We start from the raw sequence: 23,403 nt of genomic DNA on the forward strand, positions 1-23,403 counted from the left end.
TTGAATGTAATAAATTATTATTATTATCATTATGAAATACGAATTTGCATTATTAAAATAATATTTGTCAACGATGCCATTAATCTTTTGAATTATATATATTTTTAGTCGTTATAATAATATGTATATACATACAATCTGAGAAAAAAGTACCTGTAGCGTATTAAGACGTAATAAATTTTACTTAAATAAATATCTGAAGTACGTTGTTATCTTTGTATTGCATATAGTTATTGAAACTTTTGAAGTACAAATTTATGTCCTTAAAGAACACATTATTTGCTGACTAATTCGTATAACCAGTATTTTTATATACATATAACGCGTATATATGAAGTGCACACAAATGATAAATGTACACAACTTTATAATAAACTCAAGTCGGCGGCAAACATAATTTTCAATATTATATAAGTCTATATAGGTAGGTACTATATAGTATTAATAAATATCAATATTAACAAATCATTATTACTAAATACGTAGTATAGGATTTGATTTTATGATAGTTAATTAGGTAAAAAGAAAATTAACCGTTTTATTAGCATAAAATTATAGTTGAAAAACAAATGTAAGTACTACACAATCCAATATTCAGTATAATAATAATTGTTTTTGACTAGTTTTGAAATAATAGTAGAAACACACAATGCAGTAGGTACTCTCTCTCTCTCTCTCTTTGTATATATACACACACATAAAGCGGGAGTTTTGGTAAACCGTTTTGGGGTGAAAACCGTTTAAGACACAATATAACGTATTTCATATACGTATATAGCTGTTCGTACGGCGCCGCGTCTTAAGTATGTATAGTCGTAATGATGGTTGACCGTCGGTGTGGTAGTGGTTGGCGGGCGACTACTACTGATTATTGATAGACCCCCGCGGGCGGCTCTCCGAGATCCTAGACCTGGGATTATATAAAGTGTACGCGGCTGTAAAACGTACGCGCCAGCTCGTCGATCGAGTGCAGACCATGAATAATGATTAATGGAATCGTTTGCGAAAGTGAGTGGATTCAATAACAGCGGAAAGCGAGCGGCCCCGCGAAGTTCCGGTCAACGGTGCGAGAGTGAATTCACAGGATTTCGTTTGAAATGGAACCGACGAGGTTGTGCACATCCATTTGTATAGGTACAGCTGGGAGAGCCGTAGCTGAGTGGTACACGACTACGATTTTCCGCAAATAACGGTAAAAGCGTGCTCGTATTTATACTCATATATGTATAATGCCCCGAAAACGATACTTTCGAAAACGCGTTTTTCCGGGATATACTCCCTTTTGTCCCCGTCCGCAATTAAAGAGGTATAGCCCCGAAGTGTATATACATATGTATAGGACGTTATACTGTGTAAGCTCATTCCCATAACCGTAGCGACCATTTGCAGGCTGTCGTTTTAATTCGATCCTATATCGCATACACGAACTATATATGACCCGGGCTCGGAGGTTATAAATTGAAAATAAATAAATTATTAGTTTTCACTGTTATTATGAATTTAAAAATTATAAAATATAATTTTGTATTCTAATTTTCCAATATTTTGTCACTCACATATTTACACAGAATTTATTGAGACTGTTTTTTATTCTATTTATTGTAACTCGACATTTTTTTTTATTAAATATTGAAAACACTACCTATATGATTGCAGCATTTAGAAGTATAAATAAGCAATATACCTAGTGTTAAAAACACAAAAATCGCTCAAACTGTTTTAACTTTTAAGGTTAGTCGCTGATAGAAATATGTTTATACGCATGCGTGAACGCTATAACTATTGATCCCTGAATCGCGGTACACGTAATAATACACTAATAATAAGATACAATTATAAAGATAATATCAACAAACCGGTCCGTGTGAGGACGTTTGTAAATACGTATAGGTACTCTTCGGCCGATATGTGCGACCAGCGCGATATCGCCGACTTTAGGGAGGAAAATTAATAATATAGCACGATAGAGACGTCTTACGCAACGCTTTTTACAATTTATCAGCAGTCCACGCTCGTGTGCGTGTACAATAATAATAACAGTTATATAATGCACGTCTTATCTAATGCACTTTTACGGCGGGGCGGAGGGGAGGAGGGAGAAAGGAGCTCGGCGACTCGAAAGCGAAAATCTCGTTAAGAAAACATTTTAGATTCTTGTCGCGTATAATGGATTGCTCGCGGTTTGATTGTATATTATTATTAATGTGGGTAAAAAAACGGGTTCGCGCAAAACACGTGCCGCGTACACCGCGTGACGGTCCGGACTCGCGGGGTTAGTTCCCACCGATAGTCGTCGTCGCCGTAAGTACCCCTATCATAATATTATCGTTATACATTTCAGAGTTGTTCAAAGTTTGTTCGGGAACGAGAGCCGCGCACATAGAACATTATATTATAATATCGCGTTGTGTGTAGGTATAGATGTATGAGGGGGGCGGGGGGGGGGGGAGGCGCACAGAGCGAGATGACGACCTGCAGATATTCGAGCGGAAATAAGAGTTTCGAAAACAAAAACTATGATTGTGCGCACCGCCGCAATAATATACTCCACGCAATTTATATACAATCACGGCGATAATGGTGCGTAGCGTCGCGAAATACTATGGAGTCGGGGACCACGGTTCGAAGGACCTGGAGCATCCGGCGAAAGATAATATGATGTAGGCGCGAGGTATACCGATAAGGACTTTGTCTACCGTATAATGCTGAATTCGTATTCGAAATAGTGCAGCCGCTGCACTATACGGATATCAGAATATACACCAATCGTTTAGATCGTCGAATTTATACTGAGATACTCGCGTCATCGAATAGCGGAATTATTATATTTTTTTCTAGAGTCGCGCGACTCTATTAAGACCGCGATATGGCTAAATGTGTTAATATTATATTATGAATAATGGAAACGATCAGCTGTTTCAGCCGATGTGCAGAGTATATGTTGTAGGTATACACGAAATCGTCCGGATTGGAAATATAATAATAATAATTTATGAGGTTTGAAAATGATCGATAAAACCGATTATAGATTACACGTCTCCATAATATTATTTCATACAGGGGGAGAGGTTCCTAGCTGACATTATACCGACAAAACCGAAAATAAATCGCAACGTCAATATACGGCTTATAGAAGCGGTTTTGAGAAGTTCTGGCGACGAGACAAGCCGCGCCAATTGGAAAAGTGATGGCAGCTTTAATTTCAGACGGATTTATTTAACCCTTATCATGGAAAACCGCGTACACGAGTGATGTTTCGCGGTGATGAATTTTTAATTAAAACGCAATCACTATAGATAGACGTGACTTCAGATTTCAGATTGAACCCGAAAAAAGTAAAAATCGTAAATCCGTTTTACGATAATATTCCAGAATCGCAAATAATAGTGGAATATTTTTGAAATCGTTAACAACAATAATATTATATCGTATTGTTTTCGCGCCAAACGGCAGTGCATTATACATTACGAGGCCGACGCTCGGCAAATGCTGCATACATGGTGGGCCACCGTGCTCTTCTGTTTCTCTTTCTGTTAACCTTATGGGAATAAACGGGAAAACACGGTGTCCTGCTATATGTATATATACAGTATATATTATAAATAATGTATTTTATAGTGCATATAACTGACGCCCGCGAGGGTCGGCGATATGATAACGTTTCAAAAACAAACAAACAGACAAAACAAAAAAACACAACTTTTGAAATCCCAGCGTACACTCGATATAGATATATTTAGGTATATAAATTATATATATATAATACAATATATAAATATCTATAGGCGCGCCACTCGTATATATTTTCTCTTTCCAGCTCCCTCCATATCCATTTACCGTACTTTACACCGCCGAGTGGTTTTTCCAGGACCGGTGCGCTTTATATACTTTATAATATATATATATAAGGAACTATATATGGCGTAACCGCTAGGGACATAAGTGCTCATCAAAAATCTTGACGTTTTTACGGTGTCTCTTCAATTATTATGACGTACCTAACCAGAGTTTCGACTACCCCCTCCCCCCACGACGCACATGTGGTGGACGGGCGGGGGTGTATCTGAAAGTAACAGCTGCTGTATATTACTCACATAGGTATAACATATTATATTATATACCTATATATATTTTACGGGCGCCTAGCAAAGATTGCTTTCCGAAAACTCACATCCGTCACATCCCATCAGAAAGCCTACTGGTCGTTTACGCACACAATATAATATATAATTTTTATTTTATTATATATACACCGCCACTATAGCCACTATAATATAATGCTATGGTGTGTGGAGTACCTATATGATGTATTTAATACATGTCGACGCACGTACCGGGTGCGAAGAGTGGGGACGTTGAGAAACTTTTTTCGCGCACCGTCGCACTAATGAGTAAGGTGGCTCGAAAACCGACGCACAAGCCGAGTGAGAGGGAGAGGGATAATATTATATTATTATGTGTACGAGTATAATAGTGTCCCCGTCTAATAAATTATTATCGTTGATTATATTTTTCACGTAGGCAACTATATTATTACGGAGGTACCCGCAGACGAATAAGGCACGGCGTGCACAGGGCGTCGTATTATTTATTATATTATCATATATTATAATACCAATGCTATGATATTGTTCGTTAATTATATAGGTACTGCGAGAAGGGACAAGTAAATAATGTGCCGCATACAATGTACATTATATATGTATTTTTTACGGTGGCTTGTATATCCGTTTCCATTTCGTCCGAAAGGTCGCCCCACAAACTTTATGTGTATAAGCTATACTCTATCCGACCCGAACGCGCCTAATTAATATTTGCCCATATATGTATATAATACGTGTATTGTGTGTGTGTGATTTAATGACCAGGTCCGCAAAACCGTCATCTATCACTCACCGGGTCTGGCGCGCATTTAATCGCGTCGTATATATAGATGATGAATATTGTATGTACAAGGGATGACCGCTTTAACGGACCAACGAGCTTCAGTATATTATATTTTAGTGTCGGGATGGTGCGCGAAGAGCCCGTAATGGTGTCGTCTGGAAAAAAGACCCTTTGGCCGTCCAGACGACGATATATTTTATGGCGACGACTGCGACTATACTACCAATAGCCGAGGTCATTTCTTTTTGTGCGAACGGCATTTTTTTGTTGGCGCCCTTTTTTCTCCCTTTTAATCTGTCACGAATCGACGTGCCGAAAAATTATGGTTTTGATATGTGGTGCTTCTCTCTGTCTCCGTCTCTCTCACTCCCTCTCTACGCCCTTACAACCGAGCATGTCCGCACAGCAACGGGGCACATCACTCATTTGCGTGAACACAGGAGGACATAAAACACTACAACTGCTCGCAAGTCCCCCCCACCCATCCCCCCAGCAATACGACCAAAATTTATTGCCCCGATTTCGATCCCAGGTAAATTGGAAAGAGAGCTGTATGATGATATATGTTCGGTTTAAACCACGAGTATACATTATATAGGTACGTATTTTTTTTTTTTCAATTACCGTTTTTTCTATGTCCCCGGAGGTTTTACGAATATTATTAAATTAATGTATTGCTGCAGTACATCGTCCGTGGTTTGATCGAAATCCGAAATCCTTTTTTTACGAAACAAACCCATTCGGTTAAATTCGATTACGTCGAATATGCATGAAAAAAAAAAAATACTACACAATAATTTGTTATATGGTAATATTATGTTATATTTATCATTATGTCATCTTTTATTATTATAATAACGATCCACTAATACGATTGTGTATATACTGTGCATATTATTATTATTAGTATTATACAACTGAGACCATATCGATCGACGGACAAGTTATACGCGGACGAGATTTATTTGCACAACGCTATCCCGTGTTTAGTTATTAAACGGCCGATCGAAGATTATTTATTTTAATTTCCATTTAATTGGAGGTCTCGATTATTATACATAATACATATAATCGTACGTACAATGTACATTGTGCAAACTAATGCACGTGATTCGATAACAATGTTATTTAATTATAATATTTTAGCCATTTATTAAATTTCTCTGTAGAATTCTAATCTTGTTCGCGTATTCGATTGTCTGTAATTATTATACTGCAACGATGAAATAATAATAACATAACCAAAAACCTATATGATAATGGTCCACACTTAACGACGTTTCGAACAATCGGCGCACATCGCGTTTGTTTGAAAAAGATAATATTATGTATATTATATTATATTTTTTATGCATTTTCAATATATTGCAATATTATAATATCGACGACTGTCGCAATAAATAAAAAAATTGTTAGTTTTTTTTTCATTATTAAAATCTCTTTATGCGAATTGAAACGAACACACGACCTCGGAAATAATACATTAATAAAATATAACAGTGTGCTGTTAACATAAGCATATAATTGCATGTCAGATGAATTTATTTCATAAGAAAATATCGTTGCGACACACAAATTTACGACGGCCGACTAACATATTATTCGCTACGGATCGGCGGAACGCGTTGAAACACGATTGCATATAAATTGTGCACTCGGCGGGCCAGAGGAATTATTTTTGCCGTCCTCCGGCGACGGAATGTCCACGGTTAGGGGACTTTGGGCGTAGGTCGACGACCTTTTTTATGCGGTCGAGGGTGGCAGATGGATCTGGGTTGTAACTCTCTCAACAATTTCGTACCCTTACCCCCCCCCCCCCCACCGGTTGTCATGTTTGCGCATTTCTATATATTATAGTTTACCATTGAAATCACGCGGTTGATATTATAATGTCGGAATAGTAAACTTATAGTGGACCACTGCCCCGTTGGACTGGATTAGGTACTTATGGTAATATTATATATTATGTTGATGTAAATCACTGCATTTTGCAGGAACTTATAAGTTATAACCCTCGGGCAGGATGTTAAGGTTCGTAAAAACGGCGAGATCTCGCTAATATTTCTTCGTGAGAACCGTATAAGCGTACTGCTAGGAAATTCAAATCACGGCTTCTCTTGAAAAAGTAGGCTCTTATATTATATTATTTAATCACTATATTATCCCGTCGTTTCTCGACTTCCATAGACACCAGAAATAGCTAAATGCTGTATTATATCATAAAAAAAAATAAAATTTTTTAAAATTTAAATTTTTGTAATTTCGTTTAATTAGATGGTTGTAATTGTTAAACAATATTTTTACCAACTTAATGTCGTATTTTTACACATTCGTAATGTTTTATTTCCGTAACAAGTGTATTGTGCTAGTGGTTTGTCTCATCAAGTCATAACATTAGTACAATTTATTACAAAGGCGTCGCGCGTCGTGAGGCGACTCTTTAATTTTTGATCTGTTTTAGTGGTCACGATAATCATAATATATTTATAGTGTACTATTCGAATAATATATTTCTGAACAAAAAGCATCGGACAAGCATATTAGTATATATACTATAAAATATTTTTTTTAACAAAAAATACCTACATCTATATAGTTTTCTTCGGTATATAATATTCCCAAGTATGTTTTATTTTTCGATAACGTTTAACGACAACATGTTTGCGTCAATCAATGTTTCTTACGGTTTTATGAGGGATTTATACTATATTAAATTTGGAGTAGCCTGGCACCTCCATCTTACCTGTGCTTTGGCCTGTTATTTCGTCTCCGCGCAGCGCAAGTTTACTACCTATATAATATAATAATAATACCAAACAGCGTTAATAACGTTTTGTCATTGATCGAGTGGCTCGGAGTGCGATGAGACACAATAACGTAACGACGTTATATATTATTATTATACAATTTTTTTGCGCGCCTGACTCGGAATCGTCGTCGCTTTGGATACGAATAATACGCTGTTATTATGATTTATGTTTGTTATAATAATCTAATTACAGCTGTATAAGAGTGCCGATCCATGTGCTGCAGTCGAATCGAGTTCCTGGTATTTAGTTATTTTGATTGCAATCTCTTGTAGTGGAAACATCAAAAATGATTACATAATATACTCGTGTTTAGTTGGCAAAAAAAAAGAAGCGAAAAATAACTCGATTGCCGCCGCGCATATTGTTTGATTATGTAATGCGAACGTCACTATTGTTGCTGCGCATCACCGTCACCACCTGACGTCATCATGCCCTGCACATTAAATAGAGGGAAATGGGGGGGGGCACTATTTAGTACCACGAGGCCAACATGGAATTGAAGGGCCCATCCTTTTCCAAACATTTTTTTTTGAATACTCATATTAAAAAAATAAAATAAAATATACATTTGTATCACGATAAATTATATATTTGTAAAACATTTGCTAGCATTATGATCACGTTTATTATTTAGATAAAATTGTGAGTGTGAACAATAGTTTCGCGTTTTATTTTTATCACAAAGAGGTGCCGGTGTTAATGTTTTTTAAAATATATATGTATAACAATAATACGCATAGGTACTTATAATAACTATGCTAAATGGTAGTATATCTAATCAAACTTTTTTTTAGAAGTGAAGAGAATAGTTAAAGTTTAAAATTTGGGCCCACATTTCGGTGCCCTTCAATGGATAAAAATCCGTCTACGAAATCACCGTTTATTATGACTGACTCATATTTCCAAATGATTTATTTTAGTGTAATAGAATATTAGTATATTAAACGACGCTCGTCGTCACCGCCATTGGTGACCGGCGAAGTAATATTATTACGAGTATAATATTATAACGAGAAACTGGAAATACACGTCCAATATTTTTGTCTGGAGATAATCGACGAAATGATTTCGATCAGAGCCGTACCTGCATACAATATTCCATAGTATAATACTTGATATATGTGTACATTGTGTGTGTTTTCCATGTACAACGGCGTGAACATCTGTGGCCGCCCCAGATGAGATTTTCGCTGTTACGACCATAATACATGCAATTCTTATTAAATCTCGTTTTGCCTACACTTTATATTTAGTTTGGTTAAGAATTTGAAATTTCTCGCCGCACAACACGAACCGAGGGTGATCACAACTCGCACGGTTCTGCTCAGAATTCAAACCCTCGTAGTACACACATACGCAGTTATACGCACGTAATATACGTCCGAGTTGCTTTTAAGAGTTAATAGATAGCTATCGCACATTTGTACAAATATTGGTTTTGCCTACGTGAATTTCCCGCTATAGCGCTATTATGTTCAAACATAATAATAGGTATAATAATTATCACGTATATGTATACAAACGTAATTGCGCGACTATAATTTTTAAATATTCTATAATACCCAAGTCGTTTTGCTTAGACAAACATAGTCCGTACTCAATTTTTTTTTTTATCGTATTGGACACGATCGCTTGTGTACTATGTGATACGATTCGTTTATCGAAATCGTATAGTGCATAGAATAAACGGATATATTATTATAACCACCGTGCATGCGAGGACGCGATTACATTATACAATGTGGTTAAAGACGTTATTATTATCACAGCTCAGTGGCGGGTCTAGAACGGGGACGAGTAACGACGAGATAAACCGAAGATATAATAAAGCCGTAGTAAATTTCATAATTTACTGTCTCGGAAGCAATTCACGTGTATGACACATAAATATAACGTCGCTGGTAGGTATATGTATAGTTCGAAACAATTTCGTTGCCCGGAAAAGTTTTCGGTTGGAGGAAGAGTTTCGATATTTTTTTCAAAAGCCACGTGCGAGTGGAGAGCAACATTATATATAATATATTATAAGGAAAATTGGCATTCGGTTGTGCGGTGTTGACGTTTCTGGTGAAGGTTCCACCGTCGCGGCGTACATGCCACCGAGTTGAAAAATGTAGTGTTATTTGTTGACTCGGCATGTAACGACGACGACGACGACGAGGACGAGAACAGTCGCGGAATTCGTCTCATTTATTCCGCCGCACAACAGTAGTTGTACCCTACAGCTCGGTTTTTAAATTAAAAAGTTGCTACTTAGTTTTTATTGTCCCGTGACGTTGTTGAATTAAAGAATGGGGAAAAAAAAGAAAGAAATAAAGAAAGGATGACGCAAAAAAATTATATATAAGAATGCTTAATAATGTGTACTTTTATCTCGTCGTCGCGGACAGAATGAAATAATGGCGAAATACAGTTTTTCACGGAGGAACGCCGCTGTACAGCTAAGCCGAGTGTAAAATTTTGTGAGAAATTCAGTTTTCTAACGTCTTCCGGCGGGTTCGCGTGCGTTTTAAGGAATGAACGCCCACCGTTCGCTTCGTCTGTAGTACCATTAAACAGGACCGATATATATTTAAACAATATTATAATAAAATATTGAGTGCAATGCGAACGATGAAGTCGAGGCGAGATGATGTGTGCTAATTTTTCAAAAAAAGGGACTTTTACGACGCGGGCTTTTCTCACCTAAATTATACACAGTAGAGAATCGTCATATTTTGTAACTGTACTTGTTGCAAATCGTTTATAAATAAAAAAAATGATAAGGCACCCCACCGAAACTTAAAATGTTTGCTAACGAAAAAATTACCAGTTGAACATTCGATTATTATTTGTTTATCAACATTTTTAGAAATGTGCAGAACATTAGAAACACATGTATCATAATATACTATTTTAGGCATACCTAGGTATACCTCTTCTAAAGGAAAATGTTCAAAAGAGATAATTTATTTTAAAACAGTGCGCATGCGGGTGTAGACCGTTTAAGTAATAACTCTGTATAATATTATATACTATATCATAATAATATATATTATATTTGGTAAAGTAAATCGAAAATGTAAAAAAATTACTATATTATGTAGGTACAAGACAATACTATAACGCGGCGATACGTTAAATTGGGATCCAGCAGCCATATAGAATTCGGTGGTGTTGGGGGGGGGGGGGAAGGCAGAAACGCCCTGTGATTTTTGATGCCTACGCGTTATATTTGATGACGTGTTTAATAATGCGTTTCGGTGCCGGAGTCAAGAGCCGTGTCAATTATTACGGTTCGACGTGTTCATATGATATCATAATATGTCATTATGGCGTGCTTTTGTAATAAGGGTGCTGCGTGCGTCGATCGATATATTATGCCGAATAACGGCTATTAACGCACGTCGCAAAGGCCAAACCGCGATACGTCCCCGTCGTCGATGTCGTTCGTAATAACAATAATAATTAATAACAGTGTGTAATATATAATAACACAATATATGCGCATATACATCGACACGCGGTTAATTTGATTGGATCATATACGATGTTATGGTTTGGTAGGCACATATATATATAATATTATAATAATATAGTCGCTAAATCATTACAGACGTGAATTCACTATAATATGTGTATATAGGTACATATCAATCGATTTGAACGCGTGATATAATAATATATACGATATTATTTTATAATACGAACGTTACCTCTCGCCGAGCACATGTCATCATCGTCGCATAATGTTATAATAATAATAATAATGTGTAGGCGCCCTCCCATATAATGGCACATTATAACATTTCGAAGTTTAAGTACATGCGAATATTTAAACAATTACGACGCGTACGCGTAGGTCGCGGTGTGGCGATAACACTAAAGCGGTATCTAGGTCTAAGAAAATGGCTACAATTTAAACGAAGTATTTATATAATTTCTACGACGAGCATATATATACGCATCACGTGTTTGGGTTTTGTGCACAATTCGTATTGCATATACGCTGCACACCGTAGGAACGCGTGATGACGGTGACGATGACCAAATTCATATCGGAATAGGGTCGTTAGAAGACATGGCATAATTAGGGAATTCTAGGTTGCTATATACATTTGCAATTTTTTTTTTGTTCCATTACGGTTACTTACAATTATTCAATTATATGCTTAATTAGCTACAGATGTGTTTTATTAGAACCCGGCATTTAAGGTATTTAAAATGCAATCTTTTTTTATCCACATTGTTTCGTTGCAATTAAATCTTGTCATTTTATCTCTATTCTAAATTGGATTCAACGAAAATATATTATTTAGTACATGCCTGAAAATGTTTTATTCATAATTTTTGGTATACAATAGTTTTTATATTTTTCTAGTTTTTTTTTTTATATCGTTGTAGGTATACCTCAGCAATCATCATGTGTGCGTATAAGTTAATGCAGTTAGAATAATATACACCATAACATAAATACATAGTTTTGTTAATTAAGAGGACTTGCGTACTACGCGTATTACATTAGTTTGTTAAGTTAAATAAAAAATTTAAAAAAATTAGCATACACTACAACACAAACACAGTTTTCTTGTGTGCTCACACGCACTATACAACTACGATTTCGCGTGTCATTTTCTATAATGAAGTTATCCGTTGTTTTAAAGCTACAGCGGCGCGATCCGATCAAACACGAATTTAATAAATAATTTAAAACACATGTTAGTATGATGATTACATTTTAAATATCATGCCCCGATATACCATATATAATAGTGACTTAAAATCATTACGGCGTGTTCGATGATGCGCATATTTTACGTCTCGAAAGAGAAAACGATTTAAATTTATAATTATTATTATTAATATATTTGAAAGTAAACATTTTTGTTTTCTTCAAAACTTTCGTATATAGAGATAGACGTTTTTGTCCGGGCATTATAATATTATAATTGTATTGAAGGTATTCAAGTCGCACGAGTGTCGTTATACTATCCAAAATCAAAACGTTCCCAGAAACGCGTAGGTACATTATAATGTATGGTTATTATCACTTTACTCACTTGGACTGTTCGATGACTATGCTCTGCACGACGGACATGATAGCGTGGCTCTGCATTTCCCGGATGATGCATCTGGTCATTCGCAGATTGGAGATCAGTGTCGAATTTTGGAACGCTTCGCCCTCCACCCGATCCACGGTAACGTTGGTAAGCGTCGCGTTGCCGATTTCATTGATCGGAAACGCTTTCCGCTCGATCGTGCCGAACGTACAGTTGGTGATCGACAGAATATCGATGGGCGTGTAGAACGCGTACGAGGGCAATTTTTCAGCGTTCAGGTTTTCCAATATCATCTGTTATAAAATTATGAACAATATGAGAACAGATTTGAAAAATTAGGTTTTTATCGGGCTTGTAATTGTAGGCGTACATAGGTACCTATAAATTTTTTTTAAAATGCAATATCACATATTAAAATTATATATCATTATTATACAAAATGTAATTAATAATTATTTGGGTTGAATTTAATTATTAAATTGTTGGTCAAAATATCAAATACACCATGATAAAAGACAGTGGAAAACTATATAAGAATGCTGTTAACAAATTTCCAAAAATAATATTTTTAAAAAAGTTATTGCGTTCCAAATTAATTGAATCAAAAAAAAATTCTAAAAATAAACTACTCGACTTAGATAAATGTTTTTACCATCAAAATCGTTATTATAATCAGATTCACAAATTGGCTATTTTGAATTTATTCAAAAAAATTTAAGTCAAATTTAAAATTTTTTATTTTCAGTATTAATAAATAAAAATAATTTTTTTTATAGCACGTGTAGGGCAAGTGGCTATAAATGATATGTATAAAAAAAAAATTAAAAATAATGATTAGAACAAAAGTTATTCTAAAAGTCAGTTCTTTCTGTTACACCCTGTATATATACAGTGCGGCGCAATGGAGATATTTATCTTTCCGTTTTATAGAATATTATTGAACTTCAATTCGTATAATTCGATATATATATTAATCAAACGGTTATAACTCATAAATCAAATATGGCGTATATAAAGTTGCGGTCAAGTTCGGTGCTGATGTAATTGTTATCGGGAGCCTATATCGCGAGTGTGATGGACGGAAAAGTCGCGCCGACGATTTTTCTCAGCCGTTAATCTGCAGGCACCCGAAATAGTCGCAGAAATTTTGTCGTGCAGGTATCTGTTAAAAACACTCGTGTGTCGCCACGAACTTGAGTTCCGAAAATTATTGCCGAGCATTATTATACGACGTGGGTACCTATATATATTTTAGTTTAAAAACGCATTATTCTCGCGCTGTTAGCAACGTTATATTATATATTTTTCAAAACTTTTAGGTCCGTAAAAAACCTACAAAATTTATGATCTCTATGTTATATATAATTCATTTCAAACTTTTAAACCTCTTATATAAACATGATAAGCCATAATATATCCGCGAGACCGTCGCCCGTAATGTCGTAAAATCTTCAGGGCTAATATAATATATAATATATTAATATTATATATAGTCGTTGTTTGACATTAATTCTTTGAAATTAGTTTTCGGTCGTTGAATTTCAACTTATGATCTACCGCCGGCTCCCGATGATGGCCGTTTTCAGAAAACAGACGAGAGTAACGACGAAGACATTCATCGATATCTATACAGTTGTACCTCGGACGAAAACAGATAATCTTTTATATGACTTTTACGAATCTCAATTGAAACGGATGTGATGGGTATAATAGCGGAACAGCAGATTTAGCTGTAATCATTGTACGGTCGATGATGCACAATAATAAGTGTATACGAATAGTTACAACGCGCAATATACGAGATGAAAATATGTGGGAAATTCGCAAAATGACAGGAAGCGTATAGTCACGAGGTCGAGCTGCGAACTGGATGACGAGACTATAACTGGGTCATTGGACATCGTGGGACCATATCGCGGAGTGGTTAATCGATAATGTAATCATTTGTTAAATACTTGCAGACACCTGCTAAGCATGTCGATTTACCGGAGAACTCGAAAACGGAGGTGGTGTTATCGTGGACTTATATCGGTTTATACGTAGGGATATAACGATAATAATATACTCGTGTTCGACAATAATCACCTTTTCGATCGACGAACCCGTGCCGGCGTTCTTGAACGTATTCTGGGACAAGTCCAGGACGCGGATCCGGCGGAACACGAACGACCGGAGCTTGGACACCACCTCGCTGCCCAGACGGACCACGTCGCAGTCCTCCACCAGCACGTCCACCGTGCCGTCGTGCGGATGAAACGCATTCGTGTCCAGATACAGCTGACGGACATGGCTGATGTTCACCGTGAAGTTTGTGCGGGCGTTCTTGGCCAGCACCCCTTGCGACCGGATCGTCGCCCGGTCGAACCCGCTCACGTTGAACAACCGAAGACCGGCGAACGACACGAGCACCTTGTGGTTTACGGTCAGATTGCACAGGCCGTCGCCGTTCAACTCCAGCACCACCAACGATTTGTTCATGTTCTTGTCCGGTTCCCAGATCATGTCCTATAAGACAGAACAAAACAAACGACTGTTAATAACAACACGACATTCAAGTATTGTCAAACTATATAGACAAAGAGTTTTAAAAATACACTTTTTTTTTTGAACAAGTTTCGAGTACTGAACCCAAGCGGGTATTCGTTATAGTTGCGTATTTGACAAACGTCTTACTAGACGACCGATACATAAAATTAGTACATTAATGAAATACAGCAATATATATAGACTTTTTATCAATATACTAATTTATAGTAATAGGTCCAAAATGTTTTGGTCGTGGAGTACGATAATATATTGGTGTATCTATTAGGTTCACAAAACACAATTGTGTACTTAATTCGCATAAAAAAATATCTATATATGTAAAATATATAATATTATCTATTGTATATAAACTGATTTTCTGACGTACCTACGTTATATTTGAACACGGTACTAAGTTATTGCATTCGATAAGCAAAAACTAATAATTTAAAATGAATGCAGGTCCTTGACAAAATTGCGAAAAAAAATCTGTGTACGGATAACGTGACACGAATATATATATTATATACTATATACAGTGTGTTATTGAAAAAACGTATTTTATTTTTATCAATATTTCAGTAGGTACAGATATATTTTAACATATTTCTTTTTATATAAAATGTAATCTTACTCGTCAACGAACTAAAACGGATCAACTGTAATGTTTTAAAATTGATTAAAACCAGCTGTTCTATACATTTTAAAGAATGTTTTTAGTTGGTACCTTATAAATTATATTAATTAACATATTTTATTTTTAAATTTGGTCCGACCTTTGATTGTACAGTTTGTTGGTATAAATAATTCAATACCTTCCAAACGAAACATTTCGAGCACGTGGTTTCGCGGTGTTGTACTAAAATAATCAATAAAACGCAAATTACTATAGTGGACATGACTGATTACGGTTGACTACGGGTACCGTACTATTTAACCCGAGAGAACCATTTTACACTTCCAGGTAAGTGATGGACAACCATATTCTTGCGTTTAGGTCAACTAAACCCGACTATTCAACATTTTCAGGGTTTCAGGCTTTCTAATTTGTCAACTCACTGTATTTTCGAAATTTATCATCAACAAAAATATATACAGTTGTCCTCGCGGGCTTCGTAATTAATTGAAATACCAATTACCATTGCACCTAATCCCAAGGACAAAAATAACAAATGTCAAAAGCTCATAAATCATATCCAAGTTTGAACGCATAAAGGTACTAGCGTATAATTATAATTTCTAATAGAAAGTTTTTCCTTCCTACTTATATGTATTGTACTAAAATATAATATTATAAAACCGTTGATTTAAAATCGTACGAGTAGCGCGATGCTACAATTTTAATATTTATATCCATATACATTTTAAACGTACCTGCAGATAATTACTCTGATACAAGAACGCAACTATCGCGATTTCTAACAATATACATTTTTTCATACGACTATAGTTTTAACATAGATTATATTGTATAATCTACTTAAAGGTGCTACACATTATGATAATATAAGTCATATTATAATAATTTACAGATATGTTTTCAATAATTTCATATCATGTATGATTGGTAGGTACACGAGTATACCTAATGATTTATCTGCTGAAGAAACCCTTCACATATTACATAATACACATGCGTCATGTTATTAAAATCGCATAGTTTATATTTTACGAAAAAAAATTGTATATACATTCTGATAAAAATGGTGTCTACGATTACTGCTGTGGTCCTAATGCCGAAATGCTCCATGAATTGCGATACTCCGGTTTTGGCACACGAACACGGAGAGCTGTGTAATCCCGAGGGATTACGCGATGCTTGACAAACGTGGTAGATTACGTGAAAAATGACGTGCACTGTTGCGCACATTATTTTCCTATTAAAATTGGCAGTGTGCGAGCATTCTTTTGTCTCCGTTCGGCTCGCTGTTTTGCTCGATCCTATCGCGACCGTAAGTCTGATTTAATTTATGTGGACGAATTCAAAGTCTATTGTAACGGAGCCGGTTAAAGTGTGTACACGTACCTACGTACATATTATTATAAACACTCCAACGTGTATTATGACTTTATATAAAACCATCATATTAATGTTATTTAAGTTTCAGTCTGTCGACTACAGTACCATAGACACCAGTGAGTATTGGTACATACATTACATTGCATAGTGACTTGAGCATATATCCACTGTATCATATTATTTACTATATAATATTATTATATTATGATTGCGGTTATATGATAGATACGCCATGCAGGGACGAGTCGACACAATTTTCATGTTACATAATGTTATTTTCAAATTTTGAGATCGTCGTCGTTGTCAAATCCGAACCAAGTCATGCGAGGAACTCTATATACGTTGTGTAAATAAATAGTTCCGAGAAATAGTAAAGTCAGAAAATTTAAAGCTGGAACGCGTCGATGTAAAATGTTCGGTACACGCTAAACGCATATCGGCGTAGATCTGATCGATCAGAATGCATTCATCAAGACGATCGAATGCTGTCGAAGATTGGTATATATATACGTAAAACATTGAAATGACAAGAAATACGATGTCAATGCACATCATCACGAGAAACGCTTTGAATGCGTTCTATAATAAATTGGAACTCGAGAGTCATTGAACATATATAGCTATATAAATCGAAAACATTTTTTATTTTCAAACAATTTTTATTTTGTGTAGTATATTAAAACGTAGTTTGAAATATTATACAACATAATACACCCATTTTCGATGACAAAAACATTTTTGTTAAGTTGTTAAGGATTCGTATATTTTTTAAACAAAAAAAAATCGTATAACGCGTCATTATTGGTTTGTATTTTTTTGAAATTCGATATAATATACATAAAAAGCGTATAAAATTTGTTCGTTAACTATACAACGTTATTTATATCTTAGTCTTACGACGTTTCGGCTTAAAGACCCACGAAGACCTCTCCGGAGTAATTTCATATCGATTGAGTGAATGTATAATATGAATAAATATATTTATAGCTGCGACGAGTGTTTTTTCTGTAAGCGCACTTAAAATTTCTCAATTTCCACCGTTGTCGTTTATTTCCGAGTGCGATTTTAATAATGCGCGGAATAAAGTTCACGATAATTGTGGGTGAAACGAGAGAATGAAAATATCTTTGAGAGACAACTGCATATATATATATATTTATATATATTATATATAGCAATCGTTATTTGCATATGAATCCCTAGGCGAAATTAAACTGGACTTTAAACGAGACACGGTAGTCTAATAAAATAGTTCCCCGGCGCTCGAATACATCGTTGAAACACTAACTTTTATGCTCACAATCATGTAAAATATATATATATATATGTTTGTACATTTTTTCTTTTCTTTCTATTTTTTTATTTTCGTCGTCCCATTTATGTACCATGGTACTTTATATCTATAATATATAATGTGCGTGTGTGTGTGTGTGTGTGAGCGTGTGTGTCGGCTGACAAAAAATTGCCTTACCATCAAAACCAGGACTAATATAAATCCGGTTTAATTGTATATCGGTTGATTGAGCACGGCGAACGGCGGGCGAGGGAGGTAGAAAATCGTAATGGTTCAAAGAGGCCCAGTGGAATTGTAAGAAACGATGTGCCTTTCCTTATTTTCTTTTCGACTTCCAGACAGCAGTTTTTTTTTTTTTACAGGATACAATTTTCTTCATGTACGTGATCCGAATGCTATTTTTTTTTTTACGATACCGCCCCCAGAGTTATGTCGGTAATTTTTTTTTTTACCTCTCAAACGAAATTTACGTGCCACAAAGGAGAGGTTATTTTTGGTAAATCACCAAACACTGATCTGATAGGTTAGTAATAAAGTTATCAATTTTTATAAAGTAATACTTTAATCTAGAAGAATGCCGTATTTATACCAGCTATACGCAACATCATGCGGTTTATAGACGTATATGTATTTTGAAATTGTATAACGTTCTGTTTAAGTTGCAACCATTAATAAAAACGAAAAAAAACTGTAATCCTCACTGATGCCTCTAAGCCTGCAATTTTTGTTTTGCATTAAACCGTATAATATAAGAGGGAATTATATTTTGACGGTATAAATTTGCCATTTGCCGAGCCGTATACTGTGTCACCCTACCGTTAAGGCACTTGGAGTTAAAAGCACCTTGTATAGTAAGAAGCTATTAAAAATCCAGTCTTAGGAAAAAAAAACCAGGCTATTTGGGCGGACAAGGTTATTTCACGGGTCATAGAACATAATGACTCATTGGCGGGAAGGGCGAGTCCAAAGAACAGAGATAAGTCGTAAAACAAAAGGACAAAGAGTTTGACCGTTCTTTTTGATCAAAATTACCACCCCAATAGGTACAAGTTCCATTCAGGGCTTTGAAGTTTTCACTGGACTGCGGTCTTTGTACTGCAGATAGTGCATGAAGGCGAGAAATACACCACATCTCATCATAGTATATTATATTCGACGGTTCAATTATTGTTTGCCATGATAATTTTTATTTCATCGCAGTTGTTAACTATTATAATTTTCCGAAACTCAATTTTCACAGTTATAAGGATAAAAGTAAAAATTATAATGAATGAAAAATTTTTTTGCATGTATAATATTTTTTAATATTACTGTCAGTAAGAAAGACAAGAAACATTAAAATTTTTTTATCTGAATTTGTTTGTTTTATAAAATAAATTACTATTTTCCAATTTGATTTAGATATTTTATTCACGGCATGATATAATAAAAATAACGATAATATATTAGAGCTTACTAGGAGATAATCATTTTTTTAAATACTTTTTCAAAATGCCAATTATAGTTTTTATAGCATTTATTAAAAACATTCCCAAACATTAATAATATGTAGTTATATATAAGTACTTTACACACACACACACACACACACACACACATATAGGTATATATACTTTGTATTTAATAACATACCTAAACCGAAAATCACTTGTAATTTAATTTTTATTAGCATTAAACCTAATAATCATTTGATGTGACGGCGTGTAATAACGTCTTAAACGTATTTAAAACGTAAGTCATACAATGTGGTGTCAAACAGAATTACAATATGATATTTTCATATATATTATAATATACTAGCTAAGCCTGCATAGAGATGTCCGTGTCAAATTAAATGCCCGTGGATTTACCCCCGTATTAAGCTTCATTAAATGTTGTAAGATTACACCCTAACCTATTTTTAACACAGTAATTTCGGTGGTTTTGACCAAATTTAAAATGCTGGTCTAACCATCATAACTATTTTCTTGTCCATAACCACGACGGCAACCCTAGATGAACAAAAAAATTTTTCGTTTCCCGCCAGCTGTCCAATATCCCCGTGTGACCATTTCTTTATTTTCAAAATTTGACAAAATCCTTTATTTTAGTTTATCCTTACACAGTGGCACGAAGGTACCATTAAAATTTAAAGCCTCTACAGTTATTATAGTTTTGGCTGTAGCCTATAGGTACGTCGTTTGTAAATTCATCAGTCAGGACGTTTTCTTATACATACCATTTCTTTAATATACATATTATATACTACTATATACAATTATACACCTATAGCGAAAATGTTTTATGGTATACGCATTCGACTATATAGTGTAGCATAACATTATTATGTTATTAACGGTGCAAACGGAATTCACTATGTAACCCGATTTAGACGTCCAGTTGGCGGTTGCACGCGTTTCTTCCTCGACGAGAAAATGTATGCGTACCACAGGAGGCACAGCCGAGTTGAGAGAAAAAAAGAGGTCGTAAATAAATTTGCTATTCTCTGCGTATTGGTGCCCATCATATCTATAGGTTGGGTTAGGTTATATATGTAATATATACGAAACACTCGAGTTGATTGAGCAACGGTGATGGAAGCGATATAGGAAAATCGCCAAAAAAACAAAAAAAAAAAACAGGTGTACGCAATATACAGTATTTTTGTATACCCACGCGAAGACAAACGTTTCCCACCCACACACACTCACGTTTAAATGCACCCGTTCCTATTGTTAAGGCCGAGTATATATTTATTTACATACACGTGTGGTGGCAGTGCACTGAATTCCGGTTCATTAAAATCGGGTGGCCCCGCGTGCGATTAAAATTCACCCGAAAGCGCGCACCGGAAGCGACGAAGAATAAATAACGCGGGTCGGGTCGTCGTAGTCGTCGCCATTTTACGATGTGATGGAAATTTAACGATGTCTGTATGTGTGTGGTGTGTTGCGTGCGGGTGGAGTAGCACTGGAAATGTATAATAAATGTATACAACGTGTGCTTTGTATGCTGTTCTTATATATATGTATATAGTTTTTACACGATAATATACAGGGCGGACGTTTCTTCGTCACATCGGCCGTCGACGATTTCAGGTAGACTCGATTTTGGTCTTCACCACTGTCGCGGTTCAATCAAGGGCAGGTTCGATCTTCTCGAGTTTAACCGATTTTCAAATTGTTCACCGTATAATGATTTCGCAATTTTTTTCTCAGCCGTTCTATACCTACTTATATAATTCGATATTCCTAGGTAGAACATAATAATATGTCGTTGCCTACAATAGGATTTCGACGGTTTCAGACCATAACACTATAGCTATAGTATATTCAATAATCGATCTTTATATGATATATTTATGGAATGTTTCTAAAATAATGTTCGAATACACAATGGTATGATAAAAAAAAAAAAAAAAATTGAAGACGTTATATCGTTAGGATGACTCGACAAGTGAATAATAAAACCGTAAATCAAATTTAATCTTAACTTTAAATCTACCGAAAGACCACTGGTGGCCTGCAATGACTGCCGAATGACCGTCTTGTTTATGTAGGGCCGATGTGCTGGACTATAGTGTCGGGGCGGAAGATGTAGATATATTCGTTCGGGACGTGTGACTAAACGAGAGACGATGGCTTCGCGAACAGGAAGAACTCTGGGGGAGGGGGAAAGGTTATAGTGGAAGGGGTGGAAGTGGGAGGAAAACACGCGTGCACAAAGCCCCCTGTTCTAATTACGTGCGAACCGGAGAATCACTTTACGGCGGGAGACGGCCATTAATTTAATCCAACCGTCACCGCCGCCGGTCATCGTCGTCGTCGTCGTCGTTTGGTCCGTATAATAATAATCCGGCGTGTTTATTAAAATAATAATAATAATAATAATAATAATAATAATAATAATAATGAACATCGGTCCTTTCTCCAGATTTCTGCTACCAGCAGAACCGCTACCCTTCCTCCATCGCTAAAACACAATCCCGGTCTTAACGGGATCCAACGAGCGACACGTCCGTCCGCCGCCGTACGCCCTGCGCGTGTCACACACGCCGGCCGACGCGGCATTAATTTTTATACGGTTTGGAAATAAAACTTACCGCCAGAAGACGGATAAATAAAAAAAAAAAAATACAAAACAATAAATCGTTTCCGTTTCTTTTCCGTAGTCGCACCGCCGACGACGACGCAGCTGGCAATCGGCCCGCCACCGCGACGGGTTCGTCGGACTGTGTGCGCGTGTACAACGAATATATGATGACAAAACCGAAATGCGCACACATATAGTCCACACGCGTCGAGTTATGGCCACAAGAACACGCGTTACGTAAAGTCTAGTCTCGATCACTCGAATTTTTTCTCGCCCCTCGTTGAAGTGTATTTAAGTTGTGATTTACGAGGCATGTATATAGGTAACTCGAACAACACACAAGTCGAATTTATTTCTCCATTCCCCTCGAGATTCGAGTTATCGCGACTCGACTATAATATAATAATATAACGAAGCGCGATAGTAGTGATCCGTTATATGCAACGCCGGCGATCGCTGCTGGTGCAGTGCAGTGGCGTCATTTATTTGAGGGAGTGGCAGGGTGGGAATTTGCCCCCCTCTTGCCATTAACGGGCCGGGTATGGGCTAGTTTGAGCCTTCACTTAATAGCTAATAGGTCATTTATTTAAGTATCCCTCTACATATGTAATAAGTATTTAGTCATTGTCATCTCTCGAAAAAATAGGTTATTTGTGCCTATATGATACTAGTAAGTATAAAATTATGCAATAAGGCTATTTTCATTGAGATGAAAATGCAATTGTAATGTGATGTAATGTAAATATTTAATTGTTA

At 35.8% G+C, this 23,403-nt stretch overlaps 2 protein-coding genes across 2 annotated transcripts in view; one reads left to right on the top strand and one right to left on the bottom strand.

Annotated features, from left to right (window-relative positions):
* The window catches only part of LOC132943468 (E3 ubiquitin-protein ligase MYCBP2), a 280,697-nt gene that overhangs the window by 96,325 nt on the left and 160,969 nt on the right, over window positions 1-23,403 (top strand).
* The window catches only part of LOC132942994 (uncharacterized), a 125,204-nt gene that overhangs the window by 3,974 nt on the left and 97,827 nt on the right, over window positions 1-23,403 (bottom strand). The window contains exons 2-3 of the mRNA XM_061011740.1: window positions 14,822-15,241; window positions 12,737-13,029 (exon numbers count right to left, since the gene is read on the bottom strand). Coding sequence (XP_060867723.1) covers window positions 12,737-13,029; window positions 14,822-15,241 — 713 coding nt within the window. The remainder of the gene's footprint in view (window positions 1-12,736; window positions 13,030-14,821; window positions 15,242-23,403) is intronic.

This window comes from Metopolophium dirhodum, chromosome 4 (assembly GCF_019925205.1).
Source record: "Metopolophium dirhodum isolate CAU chromosome 4, ASM1992520v1, whole genome shotgun sequence".
Lineage (NCBI taxonomy): Eukaryota > Metazoa > Arthropoda > Insecta > Hemiptera > Aphididae > Metopolophium > Metopolophium dirhodum.